General features: G+C 34.5%; 3 protein-coding genes across 3 annotated transcripts in view; 2 read left to right on the top strand and 1 right to left on the bottom strand.

Moving 5' to 3' along the window:
• Positions 1–226: 226 nt before the first annotated feature.
• On the top strand, positions 227–5,974 carry LOC110378280 (zinc finger protein 26). Its single transcript, XM_021337472.3, has 3 exons — positions 227–456; positions 2,662–2,967; positions 3,902–5,974. The coding sequence occupies exons 2-3, from the start codon at positions 2,683–2,685 to the stop codon at positions 5,924–5,926; spliced, it is 2,310 nt and encodes a 769-aa protein (XP_021193147.3). The 5' UTR covers positions 227–456; positions 2,662–2,682; the 3' UTR covers positions 5,927–5,974.
• A 1,275-nt stretch (positions 5,975–7,249) lies between these two features.
• Positions 7,250–18,133, bottom strand: part of LOC126056877 (neural cell adhesion molecule 1) — a 293,596-nt gene continuing 282,712 nt past the window's right edge. Inside the window, exon 15 of the transcript XR_010277933.1 lies at positions 7,250–7,260. The gene's annotated coding sequence lies outside the window, so the exon portion shown is untranslated. The remainder of the gene's footprint in view (positions 7,261–18,133) is intronic.
• Positions 8,465–17,406, top strand: LOC110378279 (F-box only protein 28). Its single transcript, XM_064042376.1, has 9 exons — positions 8,465–8,750; positions 10,241–10,368; positions 10,749–10,869; positions 12,081–12,273; positions 13,026–13,141; positions 13,593–13,680; positions 14,365–14,454; positions 14,898–15,014; positions 15,400–17,406. Exons 1-9 carry the CDS (start codon positions 8,667–8,669, stop codon positions 15,705–15,707), a joined length of 1,245 nt encoding a protein of 414 aa, XP_063898446.1. The 5' UTR covers positions 8,465–8,666; the 3' UTR covers positions 15,708–17,406.

Genomic DNA, 18,133 nt, shown 5'->3' with positions numbered 1-18,133 from the left:
TAATTACAACATTCGTTTAAAAAAAAACACGTATCTAAAGTAATGAAATAGAGCGATCCCCCGACACGACAAAATGTAGTTTACGTAGTGTTAAAAGTTATTTTTTGTTTTTTATAGGGTTTAGCGTTTTTAACCTTTTGTCATAATTATTGCGTACTTTTTTTGGGTCGGGGGTTTTTTAAAATTTATAATTTATTACCGATTTTTTTTGTGTTGACAACACAAGAAATGTCAAAAATAAAAACGTCAATAATCTCATAAAAGGCCACTTTGGCCATTTTTCATAATGAATTATAATATAAATTATTGATTTTTAGCACAAAGGTGTTGGTTAGGTATGTCTAGTGAATAGTAGAATAAGATTTTTAGGTTTACAGATGAAATGTGTGCGAAGTGGCAGCTGCTATAACTTAAGTTGTGAATTTTCGGTGATAAAGTTATGTTATAGATAACTAGGTGAGTTTTATGACTAAATGACGTGTATTTCGCTATATCATCCGTTATTCGACATGAATAACCTTTAGAATCCATCGCTGCAATTAGTTATAGCCTCCTTTACACTAAATTTGTTCCATTGTTTGAAAGAACTTTGTTTTGATATGTTACTTGATTAAAAGTTATATTTCCATTATATATTTTATCTTTGGTTCGGCCTTGAACATGATTTATAGCTTTACATATAATATTATTTCATCTAAATGTCTTTATTAGTGTTGATAAGAATTTATTCATCTTAGTTAATTTAAAAATAAACATTTGTGAAAACAGTTCTTATTCTAAATTTCCATTTTTGTAGTGATCAATTTTTTTCTGCATATATTTAACTAGACCATAAGCTTTTTATTAATTTTAGTATTGATCATAATGTATAAAAGTTACATTTTGACCTGTAACAAAAAAACAGTGTGGTTTTTTTCTTTTTCTAATAACAATCTTTACCTTAATTTTCAACTTTAAATGAACAATCATGCAAGACTTGCAAATACCAACCTTATCTATTATATCATAATAAAGAGGATTTTTTTGTACCCTAAAGGCTCTGAAACTACCAATCCAATTTGAAAATTCTTTCTCTGTTGAAAAGCTACTCTATTTCCAAATAACATAGACTATATTTTATCTGCGTACGGGCAAAAGGTCCCCCCAGAATGCGAGTGAAACCACTGAAAAACTGTAATGATGAATATCGCCATATAAATTGCATTACAAAAATTAAAAAGAATTACCAACCTGAGATAGTTATCAATTAACTTCATCATTAAAAAGCCCATTTTATTGCTTCTAGTTTACTATGAGTTATGTACCAGATTAACGCAACATTGAAGCATCAATCATATTTGATAATCACTCACAAATCATATAAAATTTAATTTTAGTATTAGCAATAAAGTATAGTACAAAAAATACTAAATATAAAATATGTAATGCCAATAATGCAACAAAAACTGAATAATTAGACCTAACTTTCTCAAAAATTAATTTGAACATAGGTTATTCAAATCATTTAGTCGAATCAGCAATTTTTTGGTCCTACTACTGGTTACTGGAATACTTCATACTTTTTAATATACTAAAACTTTTCACGCCTCGGCGAACGTAGTGTAGGACGTCCTCAGGCTCGGTGGAGTGATGACTTGCCCAAGACGGCTGGCAGGAGCTGGATGCGAGAAGCCGAAAATCGATCTCAGTGGCGTGCGCTTGGAGAGGCCTATGTCCAGCAGTGGACTGCGATAGGCTGATGATGATGATGATAAAACTTTTGGGACTTTACAACTTAAAGAAAGAAAATTCATTTAATTGCATTTGTAAAGATGTAATATGGCTTAATACAAATAGGCTGAAAAACCTCACTGTATCTTAATATACTTTGTTGTTGTTTCACGGTTGAATAGTAAAAAACCGGTCTTATCTAGACTTAATAAACTTGACTAAAAAGAGTGTGGCATGTAATGGTACCTTCTTATTGAATATAAAGGTCATACATGTGTCTTTATATCTATAATATCTTTCCTGCATGTATGTAACTTTTTTTATGCCGTTTTGTTTAGGAAATATGTAATACATGTTCCATGTTATGTAATAACTAGCTTTTGCCCGCGACTTCGTTCGCATGGAATAGTGACCTCCGGCATATTTTTGTTTGACCAATAGATGGCGCTATATGTCCGGAATATTTTTTTTTAAATAAAAACTATCCTATGTCCTTTCTCAAGTTCCAAACTATGTCTGTACCAAATTTAACACAAATCGGTTCAGTAGTTTAGGCGTGAAGAAAAGACAGACAGACAGATAGACAGACAGACAGACAGACAGACAGACAGACAGACAGAGTTACTTTCACATTTATAATATTAGTTAGGATTACATCTTACCTAGCTAATTCTGCCTAACTGTACTTTGAAAGTCTGACTTCTAGAATCCACCAAAGCAAAGCGGAGGCTGATAAATTTTTAAACTTCCAATAGACTTCGTTATTCAATCTTGTCTCTGCTGACTCAGTTGTATCGCTCAGGCTGCAATTGGATTGCAGTCTTTCTAGAGCCTTAGTTAAAATTTTCTCTGCGTTGGTAGAGTTTGACCCTTGTATACCGAAAGTCTATTATATTTATGATTATTTAATTACTTTTTCACTTAAGTAATTTTTTGTTTTTTCTATTCCAGGTTAACTAAATCTAAGCAACAATGGCAGCTCTAGACGTAAAGATAAAATATGAAAACGATGATAAAAAAGAGGTTAAGGTTAAAATAGAGAATGAAGAATCAAGAAAAGATCCTACCTCATTTCTGCCTGAAGAGCCAATGTCTTATGAAATTAAGAAGAAGAAGAAAAAAAAGAAGCGGGTGCAAGAAGATCCATTTAAGGATATTGATGACAAAATGGGATGTAAAATTGAACCTATGAGTCTTTTGGACCCTGAAGTTAAAATTAAAGTAGAAGATATTGAAGTGGAGTTGGATTTTAATGATGTAAGTATTGGACTCTTGTCTTTTTACCTTAGCCTTAAAAATACTGGTCTTTAAGTAATAATTTATCTCCAAAGTTTTGTGGAACATACCTAGTATTTTAAGTAAATGGAAGTTCCAACTGCAACTCATGTTGATAGTGACGTTCTGGCTTAATAATATAGTTCAGCAGTCCAGAATGCTGGCAACATCCATCTGCCTAGCATTGACTTTCAATTAAACCGAATGTAGCTGAACAACAGAATTTTACATGGTTTGACTGACTATCTGATCTCAACCCGAGCACGCGGGCAACTCAATACCCCTTGGTGAGACTGGTTGTCAGACTTTCTACATTTTGGCAACATCTAACAAATACCTACCAATTTGACTAAACTCTTTAGTTATAGTCATTTGAATGCGTAGTGAATCAGTTGTGACTGATTCACAAATTCTCCGACATGCTGACTAGTTAGCCACAAGGCGTGGAAACCCGTTATGCCTACCGTTATGTGAAATTATATTAAAACTTGTTGTAATAAAACTGTAGTAAATTGTATTAAAACTAATATTGTTGATTTGAGTGGAGCGCAGTACAGATTGAAATTATGTGTTTGCTAGCTTCCGATTTGCGGTTTCATCTGAGAACGACTCCGCACACATGGATAAAAATTGTCTGTCACCGTTAATCCATATACGGGCTGTCTAACACTAAAAGAATTTTAGCCAATACCTATTTACTATTTTGCGTGGTGGGAAATCGCTCAATGATTCCTATCGTAAATTGAGTATTAGGGACTGACTGAAAACTCATCTATGCACTTTACCCTACCCCTTTTGACCCTACAGCTTTGTGATCCATGGTTGCGGTAAATCTTTCGAACAGTCCTGCAGCCCATATTCTCATCTTCTATAGAATCTTGGATTAAATTTTAACTTGAATGTTTTCAAATTCCAGTTTGGTGACACCGGCCTCGTAGAAGGTCCCCACAGTGAGGAGAGTCAAGAGCCAACCGTTAAGATAGAGCCAAATAACCACGAGGCAGTTCTCCTCACATTCGAGAGCGTTATCAGCCAAAACTCGCTCTTAGACAGCTCAGGAATTTACCCTTACAAGTCTAACCTGCCCACACAGCTCGCCCCTACTCACGTGTGCAAAGTCTGCCATCTAGTCTTTCAGTCCCAGAAAACACTCCGCATGCATCAGAAAAGAAAACACAAGTCATTCAGGAAATACTTCAAACATATATGCGATTACTGCGGAATGTCCTATGAAATGAAGAACAGTTTAGTCGCTCATATAAAGAGAAAACATGGACCGGACTCCTTGCCTGATGACCGGGAAGAAAGGACTTGTGACATCTGTGCTCTAGTCTTTAAAGGCATGACCCGGTTAAGAATGCATATGAGAAGAAAACATGGAGCTTTCCAGGATTCCTTCAAACATGTTTGCGATGACTGCGGATTAACTTATGATAAGTACAGGAGTTTGATCGTCCATATACAGCGTAAACATTCTCATGAGAAGAAACCTGAGATCAGTCAGTGGTATAACTGCCCATTCTGTCCCAAAATGTTTACTAAAAGGGAAACTTATGCCCGACACGTGCAGAGAAAACACCATGTTTCGGAAGAAAATGTCCAGGAGGAAGCTGAATATTTCCGGAGCTGTAAGAATGAGGAAACTGGTGAAATCACGTGCAAGGAATGCCCTCTAGTCTTTTCTTCGATTAACTACTTGAAACTGCACATGAGGAGAAAGCATAACGCGTTGAGAGAAGACTTTAGATTGAAGTGTCGGATTTGCAACTTGTCGTACGACAAGATTGAGAGTTTGAAGAGACACGTGCGAAGGAAACACGACAAGGGGTCACACTGTGAAGTTTGCAACAAGCAGTTTGATACCCGAGAGCTATATCTCAACCATTCGCACATGAAGGAGATAAAAGAGTGCAATATATGCGGACTGATCTTCGCATCACAGGGCGGTCTAGCAAAACATCTTCGGTGTACCCACAAGATTGCCTCCCCTAAAATAGTCTTCTGCAACATATGTAACGAAGGTTTCCACGACAAACGGCAGCTGAAACCGCATTTAATGAAAGTGCATTTAAAAGTATCCTACACATGTAAATACTGTAAAAAAGTTTTTAAAGCTAAAGAGAGTTATCGACGTCACATATTTGTTAAACACCCTAGTGTTAATCATTATAGTGGTCAGTTGCAAAAGTGTGACCAATGTAGCGAGACATTTAAGGACGAATTTGATTTATGTAAACATATAAATGTTGTTCACGGTAAAACTGATGACTCAAAGGAAGAAAGAGCAGCTGTAGACATTAAAAATGAAGACCCGGATATAAAGAATCATTTCCAGTGCACAAAATGTCCTGAAATATTTATGGCATGGGATCAGTTAAAGTTACATTATGAAGCCAATCATCATAACGTTGAAGAAACTCAGTGTCAAATATGTGGACAAATTTTACCCGGTAACGAATTACAGAAACATATTAAAGCTCTCCACACAGATACAGAAATGCAGTGTAAATACTGTGAATTTAAAACAAATGTTAGAGTAAGTTTAACGCAACACATGTTAAGGCATAAGAACGCTGAGACCATACATTGTGACTACACCGGTTGTAAATATAAAACGTTCTACGAAGGTGCTATGGAAAAACATAAGAGGAAGCATGCGGATCAAGGAGTCAAACTCCAATGTACGCAGTGCCCGTTCCAAACGATGAATAAGTACATACTGAAGTACCATGAGGAAGCTCATGAAACCGGTAAGAAACGGTATATGTGTGACCAATGCGAATATGCAACGATACTGCCCGCTAACCTTGTGCAGCATAAATACAAGCATTCTACAGAAAAGCGGTTTAAATGTGAAGTGTGCCCTTTTGCAACTAAATACAATACTTCTTTACGGTTCCACGTTAGGAAAAAACACTGTGATCTCCCAACTTTCAGCTAAATATTGATGTTTTTTTATAATTAAGATTAAAGTATTTGGTGTTATTTATGTTTTTGTGTGTTTTTATTATTCTGACAGAGGACTACTTTACCTACTCTAAAAGCTATCTATACCTACTCTTCTATCTTGATAAAACATTTTACATACATAGGTCGTTGAACATTGAACTGTGAATATATAAACTACTGCATAAATGATGTTTCATGATTAAGTTTTTATTGTATTTACAGTGATTTCAAGCATGAAAATTAGAGATTGTTTACAGTTAAGTTATACTAGCCTATACAAAAGGAGTATGGAATCACCTGACTACTTATGCCAACTGACCCCATAGGTTGGTAAATATTTTTTTATTTATTCCTATATTTCAGGCAACTAGGGGCCATAGAAATACATATATAACATTCATAACAATACTTATACACTAACACATAAAATATATATAAACTATCACTACTGCACACGAGGTGTCGGCGTCGTGAAAAAGCAATATAATAACATCATTTCACCTACATAAGCAAAATATGCACTATTAATTCAGAACTCCCAACATCCCAATTTATTTAAAGTAGGTGATGATGATGATGATGTCCTCCTAGACGATTCCGTCGACGGCGACACCCTGGCATATATCGGCAGTTTGGTTTCGTTCATGGGCTCGTACATGACTCGCGAAACCAAACTTTGCCTTGAACACGCGGTCACAAATAGCGCAGTAGAGTTGCCCTTGCGCATTGTAAGTGTAGGTATAGGAGGGCTTGGGGCGGGATTTTTGGAGCTGGCGTTTAGCGTCTAAGGCTTCGAGACGCCGCTGTTCAAAATCCCGTACGCTCTTATGAACAGCTCTGCGCCACTCAGGTCTTTGGGTCGCTACTTGTTCCCATGAGGTTGGCGATAAGCCAACTGATCTTAGGTGGCGCTTTAGTACGTCCCTGTATCGCAAATATTGCCCTCCAGATTGGCGTTTGCCAGTACTGAGCTCAGAGTAAAAAACGGTCTTAGGCAATCTGGAGGACTCCATACGTACAAGGTGACCACACCAGCGCAATTGTCCCTTCATCAGGAAACTCTCTATACCTGACATAGACGATCGACGGAGAACCTCCGTGTTGGAAATCCGATCTTGCCAGCGAATACGAAGAATAGCCCGGAGACATTTAAGATGGAAGACGTCGAGGCGTTTGATGTCACCTTTGTTCTAGACTGTGTCACACACGAGAGCAATCAGAATAAATTCATATTCACGACTCTTCTAGAGATAACGTGGCACGTGATTCGGGTATTGACTTAGAAAAGCGGAATGGGAGCGATTATCGAGGCGTACAGCGTTTTTTCTAACTGCTTTATAGAATTAGATAAAAATATGTTTAATTGTGGTACTCCGAATTCTTGGTTCCTATAAATTAGATTTTATTCATTTATTAGTTATTTAACATCAATTTCATAGAAAAAAAACACCCAAGAGGAACGGATCTTGTAGGAACGGAACCGGGCATTAATCCATCAAGGTGTGTTGGTTGAGTAGTAACCACGGTCGGTCAATGATTAGGATTCAGTGAACTTCCGTGTCTTTCAGAAATAACCCTATAGACGACGCAAATTTTTAGATAAGTACATAAAATACTCGATACTTACGTGGATTCAATAAGTAGAAAAACAAGTTCCAGTAAATCGTTATCTTCCCGGGAAATGAATGGTAATGAATGAATTATTAGGTGATATTAGTAAACGTCACCCGCTCCGCTTGTCGCTCGCCAGTCTGTGAACGCAGCCAAAGCACGTGGGTCCAATGAATGACAGAGCAACGACCTTGTCACGTTCCGCCCCGAATTTTAAATGTTGTTATTACATTACGTCGTGTCTATTACACTCAATTAGATAATATTTGCTGTTTACTGCTACTTTTAAACGTACTTACAGTCTTAAATTGCTCATTAAAAATTAGTTTTCTTTTTCATTTTCTTTCGAAAGTTTGTAAAACTGTTTTTTGACGAAATGAGTGATAATAAGTAAATGAGGGTACTTTATTAAACTTACGTAGGTACCTCTGAGAAAGTGTCGTCGTAACATTTCTATAATACAATTTTAAAATGGAAATGAAGGATAGGCAAAAACTATTTTATCCAGAAAGAATTTAATTAATTTTCGATATCGATGATGTCAACGATCGATAGAAGTTTCTTCTTTTCCATTCTATAGATTGGTTAGCGTGAAGCGTGAAGATAATGGCTTTGATAGAAGCGCCATCTTACGGCTGCAGTGTCAACGAAATTTTAAACTATGTCACTTTGTTTTTGTACTTATCGAGTGAAAAAATGCGTTTATGAAGGTTTTTAGGCAACAGAAATGTGAGTTGCTCTAAAAGAATGGATTATAAGTCGACTTTATACAACTTATTGAACAATTCCATGACTTTCTTTGTACTAAAGTTACGCATAGGGAATAAAAGATGGCACTAGTTTCTTCGCTTTAGAATGAAGCACGATCTCGTAGCACGATAGCGTTTGTGGCAAACGTCAAATTTGATTCAGGGATTTTTTTTCTCCGTCACTCGTATATAAAATACACACGTGCGAAAGCGATAGACGCGCTGCATCATGACGGAATCCAAAGAAACGTCGCGAATTATAACCACTTTGTTTTAATTTAAATGTGTAAACATTGCAATTATACTAGTTTTCACGTGTGGCTGCGATAAATAATATTGTGCTATTGAATTTGATGTTTGTGGAAAGTTACAATGGATCTACTGGGGCTTCCCGTTGTTATGATTGAAAACATTTTCTCATATTTATCCTACGATGAAATCGCAAAGAATAGATTGGTGAGTGATTATTCAAGCAATTTATTAATAGCAACGAGTTTGTTGGATTAGAAAATCGATTATTGAACGTTATAGTCATGAATTTCATTTCATAAAAATCACGTAACGAGTATCTAGATTCATCGCATTGTAAAACGTTCTAGGAGTTTCATGTACTCACCTACTATTATTATATACTTGTATGTCTATTTATAACTGTTTGCTGATGTAAATTCTTCTGTATTCTCGTACATATAGCGTAGAATAATATTGACGTGCTTCCTGGATCATTGATTTCAAGTTTCTTTTTCATCATGCCAAACCCAGTTATGAAATTTGTACTTAGTACTTACTGTTAGTATCTCTTTGTATCAATGTAATTAACCGACTTCCCAAAAAGGAGGAGGTTCTCATTTGAGTTCTGCAGAATCTTATTATTTTATCTTTCATATCTACATGTAACTGTTTACTTATTAACAATATTTTTTTAAGTTCTTATTTTCCTTTAATGTTCAGAGTTCAGAAACCTTCAGAATGTTCTCTAGAAAAGTAAATAAAAATAATAAAAAAACAATACTTTTTTAATCAAAATAAATTACATCAGAAAGTGCAAATTTTTTTCCTTTTTAGTTTTGGTAGTTTGCTAGTCTTTAATTTAACATAAAAACTTATAACGGTTTTATAAATAAAACAGACTATTTCTAGACTATGTTAGAAGTTTACAAAACAATAAATATCTATGGAGTCATGATTGTAATAAAATGCAAAACACATACTTACACATGCATAACATATGTACATATAATAATATGTTTGCAAATTACAAGTCCTTGTGATAAATAAGTTGCTTCAAGAGTCATTTACTGATTGGAGTACTATGACACTAGAAAATAGCAGACATATCATATTAATATTTAATGTAAAACTGGGCTATTTTGAAACCTGATTAAATTGTCCACAGTATGTAGTATCTGAATGATTGAAAGTTCTTTTGTTATGTTATGTTTTATGATAGATCTGGACTGTTTAAGGCAAAGCAAAACAGTTACAATGTATGGTCTTTGTATTAAAGCTATTAAAACAAAAACACTGGTACCCATATAAAATATATCATGGCTTACAATATTGTTTTCATACTTTTGCCAATTCACTGTCCATGATGGAGACACAATAGTAACACAATTAGTGTCTATAACTCATAGGACAGGGAAGTTATATAAAAAAATGGGTCACATTATACCGTTACACACATTAAAACTTCTTATCAGCTTTTTGTATTCAGAATTTCTGTCTATTTCATCACACTGCTGAATTCTGCCTTGTAAAATTATTCAAAATATTATCAATCTCAATCTATCTTTTTTTCATTAAACTCCTTAACAACGCCGTATCGGCTTTTTGCATTCCTAATATATACCTATCTATTTTATTACACTTCTATCTGACAAAATTACCCAAAATATTACCAACCTAACAACTTCTGTTTAGTGGAGTCTGTAATATGGTTGCAGGTTTCCCGAGCATTCAATGAGATATGCATGAGGATGTTGAACCGAGGCTTCATGATGATAGAGAGGAGACATGCCATGGCTCTCAAGAGCGTCAAGGCGCAGCTGCCTCGCAGAGAGTCAGAACGCAGGTAAAAATTGAATTAATATTATTTTATTTTACAAAATGAGTGTAGGTATGGTTAATGTTCTTTGCTATATCAATGAAAAACTTAGTGATAAAATTACTGATTGCAAAGTGCTTTGAGAACGAATGGAAGGACAATTTTGAAAAATCAACATGTAGGAGCCCTGTAAATGAATATTATATCAATCTGTCAGTCTCAACCATTTCTGGGTTGTACACTGATGACAAGCAATGGTATAATGGGATGGGGAATAGAAAGGACACAAACTATCAAAAATTTAGTTTTCTGCTGGTAGTTTTCTAGATGAGATGCTCTTGGCCTAAGGTCTTAAAAAGTTTGCAAAAAGTAGGCTTTAAATTATTTATTTTACTCTTGTATTTCAGATATCACCATCTTTCCCGCCACTGTGACATTTTGACATCTATTGAAACACGCATCTCTATGCTCAACATGACATACTCTAAGTTCATAGACAACGGACTCTGCTGCTTCATACCTGGGAAGGTTAGTTTACTTTGAATTATTTCTGTATGAAATGGAGAAACATAGGAATGAAAATGTATTGTATGTATTTGTAATAGAAATAAATGGTAATGAAAATAAATGAAACAAAAAGCTAATTACTGAAGATTCATAAAATAATAAAACATTTTGAAATCAGCTGATATGATATGAAAAAAAGACCAAAAGATCTAACAATATCTTATATTTCTCTGCTACAATTTCCAAACAAAGATCTTAAAATTCACGGAAAATAGCTTTACTCTAAACATGTGAAAAGATATAAAAAACTATCTAAACATAAAAACATCCAAAATTGAAGAGTTGTCAGAAATAGCTTAATTTAACTGGTACATCTAAAGGTTGGTAACTGTACTACCCAGGTTATAGACGAGATCAGACGCGTGCTCGCGCTAGTAGAGACGTCGAGCACGCCGCCTCGCGCGCACGAGGTGCTGCAGGAGCTGCGCGATATATCCAGCATGGCCATAGAACACTTTGACGATAACATGTCATCTAACAAAGCTATTACATACCCAAATTCAACCTTACCTCTAAGTCTTACGATTCAATTTGCCAAAAACAGTCCAAATCTTCACAAAAATTCTTAACCATCATATCTAAACCTTGGTATCTCTACATTACCACAGGTTTTAGCATGGCTATAGAACATTTTGACCGCTAGCTAATAGTATGTCATCCAAAATTGGACCATAGGTCTTATTCTCAGGGTTCAATTTGGCAAAAAACAGTCCAAATCTTATAAACACATGTAAAGGTTGGTAACTACACTACACAGGTTATAGACGAGATCAGACGCGTGCTCGCGCTAGTAGAGACGTCGAGCACGCCGCCTCGCGCGCACGAGGTGCTGCAGGAGCTGCGCGATATATCCAGCATGGCCATAGAACATTTTAACGATAGAATATCATCTTCTAAAGCTATAACATACCAAATTCAACCATATGACTGATTATTAAGGTTCAATTTAACAAAAACAGTACAAATCTTAATCAACATATCTAAACATTCTTAACTCTCCATTGCCACAGGTTATAGCACGGCTATAGAACATTTTGATGACAATATATCTCCGGCTAATACTGTGTCATCCAAAATTGGACTATAGGTCTAATTTTCAAGGTTCAATTTAGCAAAAAAAACAGTCTAAATGTTAATAAACACATGTAAAGGTTGGTAACTGCACTACCCAGGTTATAGACGAGATCCGACGCGTGCTCGCGCTAGTAGAGACGTCGAGCACGCCGCCTCGCGCGCACGAGGTGCTGCAGGAGCTGCGCGATATATCCAGCATGGCTATAGAACACTTTGACGATAAGATTTCACCGGCTTTCCGGAAGAGATTGCAGCAAGGAGTTGTGCAGCCTACTCCTAGGCCCTCGCATAGTAAGAAAGATTTATTTACATTTTATTATACTTTTTAATTTTTCTGTCTATACTGTATTTTTTCATGGTGATTGTGATGAAGTTTTTTTTCCAATTTCAGTACCCAAGTAAGAGGTATACTTATTTTAATGATAATGAAAATATAACAGAAAACTTTATAATTTATGCTAATGTTTTTTAAGCTGAATGAAGAGTTTGTTTGTACTCTTGTATGATTTCCTAGTCCTATTCCTGAATTAATGAAACGATTTGAAAAAATCTTCCAGTGTAAGATGGCCTATTTATCGAGGAAAGCTTAAGACTTTTTATCAAAGTAGTTCCCAAGGAACGTGGGTGAAACGGCTTGTTAAAGCTAGTCATTTTATACCTACAATATATTATAATCTATCTATGGGAATTATGAGTCCATAATATACTACAGTCTTACTCGATTAATAGCCTATCAAACTATTTTTCAAGGAATAATTCTTTCATCATCATCTCAGCCATAGGACGTCCACTGCTGAACATAGGCCTCTCCCTTAGATCTCCACAGATACCTGTCGGAGGCAACCTGCATCCAGCGTCGACGGCGACCTTTATAAGGTCGTCAGTCTATCTTGTTGGTGGACGTCCTACGCTGCGCTTGCTAGTTGTCTTTACTCTAGCACTCTTCGACCCCATCAATCATATATGGGCAATTCTTGCTTAGTTTAAAATTATAGTTTTTTTTTATAATATGATCATAACCATTCCTATTGGTATTCCCACAGCGGTACTAGCGCCCCTAGCGGTCCGTCAAGAGATGATCCACCTGCGGCGCCGCTCGATCCTGAACGCGAAGCTCTCGCTGTACCTCGCGGCGCAATACAAGAAGTTCTACAAACGGGTTAGATAGTTCTTTGTATTTAACCCTTCAGTGTTTTTTTTACTTGCTTACCCCGGCCGATGGTGAGATGGGTGGGCGGTGTGTTGTGGGAAGTATTATTTTGATACATTTTTAAGTTAGCAAGGGCTGAAATATTCAAAATTATTTTATTTTTAATAGAAAAAAAATTTAATTTCTGAGCCGTACTTAATTAACATTGTCTGGCCAGTAATTATGTTGTTTTTTTTTAAATATTATTTTAAGTTTATGGGGAAGTAACCTTACTACTTTTATTAGCTTTTTCAGTGTTTTAACTAGAATTTAAATAAAAATCTTCAGAGTCCCATTTAAGTCTATAAAAAGTTTCTCTAAGTATGTTTGTAAATTATTTATCTCTTTGATACATATAGTTTTCCATTTTAAAACTATATTGCTTCTTTAGTACTAAAATATTACTCTAATGTTTTCACAGATGATGGATTACAAGAAAGTGGCGTGGCGACAACAAAAAACTATCAGAGAGCTCACCAAGAAACAGAGGGATCAAGATGCTGCCATTGGTAAGAAAGATAGCAATTTAAAAATCAAGAAAATAAATAATTCTTAGTTACAGCCTATTTATCGTCCCACTGCTGGGCACAGGCCTCCTCTCACACGGAGAAGGATTGAGCATTAATCACCACGCTTGCTCAATGCGGGTTGGTGACTTCAGACTATATAGTCCTGGTTTCCTCAAGATGTTTTCCTTCACCTTTTTATCAGCCATTGGTGTCTAAGATATACTTAGAAAGTACATACAAACTTAGAAAAGTTGCATTGGTACTTGCCTGACCTGGATTCGAACCCGCGCCCTCATACTCGAGAGGTTGGTTCTTTGCCCACTAGGCCACCACGACATTAAATAATTCTAATTTCTATTAATAAACATAAATAAGAATTAAATAATTCTTATTTAATTATTAAGAATTAAATAATTCTTATTTATGTTTATTTTGGCAACACTAGGTAAGCAGTCAGTGTTGCTATTCTAAAAGAGTAGACAAATTATTTGCTTGAGATAGCTATAAAACCAAAATAGAGGTACATATTTTTTTGCAAGATGTTTCTCTATCCTTGTAGCAGCCAAAATGTAATACAGATTAAACTCAAAACGAAAAAGATCAATAAAGAAAAAAAAATATGTCATAATGTAAAAATGTTATTTATTTAATGTTTTTATTTTGATATTAATGTACTGTCTCCAGCTGATTTGAAGAAGCGTATCGAAGAATGCGACATAAAGTACAGCGAGCTCACTCACACTAACCAGGCTGTTGGAGGGAAAGCTATTGTTGGTAAGTTTATTGTGTTGCAAAATATTGACCCCCTATAAACATTGCGGAATTCTCTTTTGTAAGTAAAACACGGAATAGAGTGTTTGATGGAATTTCTGTCACAGTTTATACCTCCTAACTATGTTGGGGCCGGATTCTGGATAACTGGATGCAGCTAAGTACCAGTATGCCACATGAAGCGACTGCTTATCTGACCTCCATACTGTAACTGGGTGTTACAGTATTTTTTAGAGTTCAAAACGAGACCTTATAACTATGTCATTTCTGTTTTAAGTCCGTCCATTACGGGGCTAGAATACAATAAATCTCCTCACTTGCAACAAACGTTATTTTTTTTGGCAGTTTTCTAGATAATGGTACGGAACGACTCTTAGACCGATTTTTATTTTGAAATAAACAATGTTAAACTAATTAATTTCTCATCATAAAACCTATATTTCCAGCGAGCACAGCGGGCGAGGTAGCCGCTACATCGACACAGCCGCTGCGTCATTTCTCCAGTCAAATCAAGCTGGACCTGTCTGTGCTGCCCATTGGGACATCCAAGAGGAATAATAAATGTAAGAAATACATTGGTATTTTATATACAGGAATAGTTTTTCCATTAATAAAAAAAGTCTGTCTACAGTACTCTTCCAACATACCTTATAATTCTTAGGCTCTCGATATTATCCTGAATAGACTAAATAGTGTCAGCCCCCTAGTTATAATACTACTTGCTGATCCCACTGCCTCCAACCGCGAGAACTACTTCTACCACCTGGATAAGAAGTAACCTGTGTTCTTTTTCTAACTTTTAGAATATTCGTATACAATATTTCAATAAAAACGTTTCAATAGTTTTATATTGAAAGCGGTCATGTGTCGAACGACAAACGCACTGTTACCGCACAGCAGTCGAAGAAAACATCTTATTTGTAACCAACCTTAATATTTCTCCCACAGTACTGCCAAACATGAAGCCACGTAAACCACTGATCAAGCTACCCAGCCTCTCCGAAGACGATTCAGAACCGCCGCCCAAACTTCAAAAAACTGAAGACAGCCGTCTCAGCCCAGCGCCATCGACTTCCGTCGACAATAGAAGTCCAAAAACGAAGTCGCTGTCCGCTATCGCCAAAATAAGGGGCATTACTAACGAAATTAGACATTTAAGTAATTTATCGAAAACTTTGGAGAGTAAATTAAAACGTCCTTTGACTCTAAGCGGTGACGTTAATGTACCTGATTGCAAAAAGCAGAAATTAGATTAAAGTCTTAAAAAATCGTTCAATTTTGAACTTTATGACTTTGGAATTAGGACGTAAATTGTATTGGTATGATATATGTCGTTATGACGTTTCGAAATGTAAGGCTTTTGGACGAAATTGAAATAGGTATGGTGTAAAAAAGTATGTAATGCGTTTCGGTTGGACAGACATACAAATTTTGCATTTTAATATATAAAATGTGTTGTAAAATTGCCTGTAGGACTAAAAAGTCTAGTTTTCTTTTAATGTTCTTCCTACGATCATAAAAGCAAGATTTCGTTTGTTTGATTATTTTACACTTTATTTAAAGATCAAATGATTTATTGTCAGTTTCACCAGTTACTGATGAAGTCTCTGATAGCCTATCAGACAGATAAACTATAACTTTCGGTTTCATGGGTCAGCAGCCTTTATCTGGCTGATAGCATTAACTATCAGATAACAAACTGACACTTATCAGTAACCAGTGAAAATGGCTATAGTGATGTAACTAACATTATTAGTGCATAATTTGAAAGTAAATGATGACGCTAAAAATGTAAGTACAACTTTATATTACAAATATTTGTAATCATTTAGTTTATGTATCTGTAGATATTTTTATCTAAATTTCGTGTAATTTTAATTTTTAACTTTGGTGTAGTTTGGCGGTTAAGAACATCGTACTCTGCGCAAAGACGCACTTTTGGCTAGATATTCAATATCTTGAAAAATCTGAGTGGTATATAAAGATTCTAATTAGTACCCAACATATTGAGCTACTATCTGTCAAATTTCTTTAGTAGATTTTCAACTTTATCTCTTCAGCATAAGGTTCATTTTTGATTGAGAAAATAGTAGCTTGATGTGCTGGTACGTCTGTACACATGGTTATTTTATATTTCTGTCATTCAAAATTCAAAGGCAAGAAAACGTTGTATCCTGCCCAAAAACTGATAATTTCTATTAATTTGGCTTTCACGTAAAAATGACGTCACATTGAAGTATCAATTGTCAAAATGACAGCTAGTACCTTTTCATAAACTCCGCAATAAAGAGCAATAATTAGTTTATTCAAAGTAAAACTTATAAATTTCATGCTGTAGATATTTGGTTTAAAATTTTATCTTAGTATAGTATTTGTCAAAGTATAGTTATTTTATCATTTTATTCTGTCAGATTACAACCCATCTTTAAATTATAGTGTATGGTTTGTAGTCTAAATTAATTATAATTGGAATATGTTAATAAGCTAGACATTTGATTGAAAATTTGTCAATCAAAGAATACATTTTGAATATTGTGTATAACTGAAAAAAGTTGACTATATGGCAAATTATAGATAGGCTACGCATTGAACTTAAATTAGCTGCTTATTTTGTACCTATCTGTATAAAGAAAATTTACCATTTTGAAAAAAATGTTTTGGTAAAAATCATCTAGAATATAGAGCTACTCCCATCTCTAAAATGTTCTCCAATTAATCAATATTAAATAAATGTAATTGGAGTAACACTGCCAGGTATAATTGCATTTGAAGCCATACAGTGCCTTTTATAAAAAAATATTTCAAATACATATTGGTACATACATATTACATTACCTAAAGTTACTGTTTAAGTCATTATTTTTTTTATAACTGGAAATTATTTGAGGTAATATATCCTAAAAAAATTAGCTGTGTATTTATTTCTAACTTTAGTTGAGTATTCAATGCGTAGCATATCTAAAGGTTATTTTTAAATTTAAAATATACGTACTTTTAAAAATAGCCATTTAATCATATTTTTTTATTCGATTTAAATTCTGAGTATGTCAAATTCCGCCTCAATTTACTTGTAGTGACTTTTTCTTTTAGAATTATTCAAAATTAAGGTAAATTTTTAGTATGTAGATTGTAACTTTATTGTTTTATATCTTTTTTCTGCAATATACTTATAAGTATATTGCCAAAAACTGCGTGTTATGAATTGTGTTTTAAAACATATTTGTTCGTACTTTGATTAATAATACCGATAAATTATTTTAAAAATGTATACTGATATATACGTAAATCAGTATATGGGTATATATATTTTAATATAATATAGTTATGTATTTAAAGTAGCGATTACGTGTGTAATCTTAAAAATTATTTTGTTTGTTCGAAATGTCACTAAAACCATAATTATATTTATGTTGTTTTTTTATTTAACTGCTAAGGTATCAATGTGATTGAAAAAAGAAATATACACGTACACCAATATTTATTGTATAACTAACCAACACATATAATCGTTTTTCCTATCCAATGTAACTTTCACCTATTACTATAATAATTCAAATCCATATTCATTAAAATAATATACATATAACCAAAATATAGAATATATTTCATTACTCTTATAACAATATAGGCTAATTTTTATAGTCCACTGTTTTACTTTAGTTAGATAATTATTTTATAGTTT

This window comes from Helicoverpa armigera, chromosome 28, assembly GCF_030705265.1.
Source record: "Helicoverpa armigera isolate CAAS_96S chromosome 28, ASM3070526v1, whole genome shotgun sequence".
NCBI classification, from domain to species: domain Eukaryota; kingdom Metazoa; phylum Arthropoda; class Insecta; order Lepidoptera; family Noctuidae; genus Helicoverpa; species Helicoverpa armigera.
The sequence above is the reverse complement of the archived record's forward strand: the minus strand, read 5'-3'. Positions and strand labels throughout refer to the sequence as shown.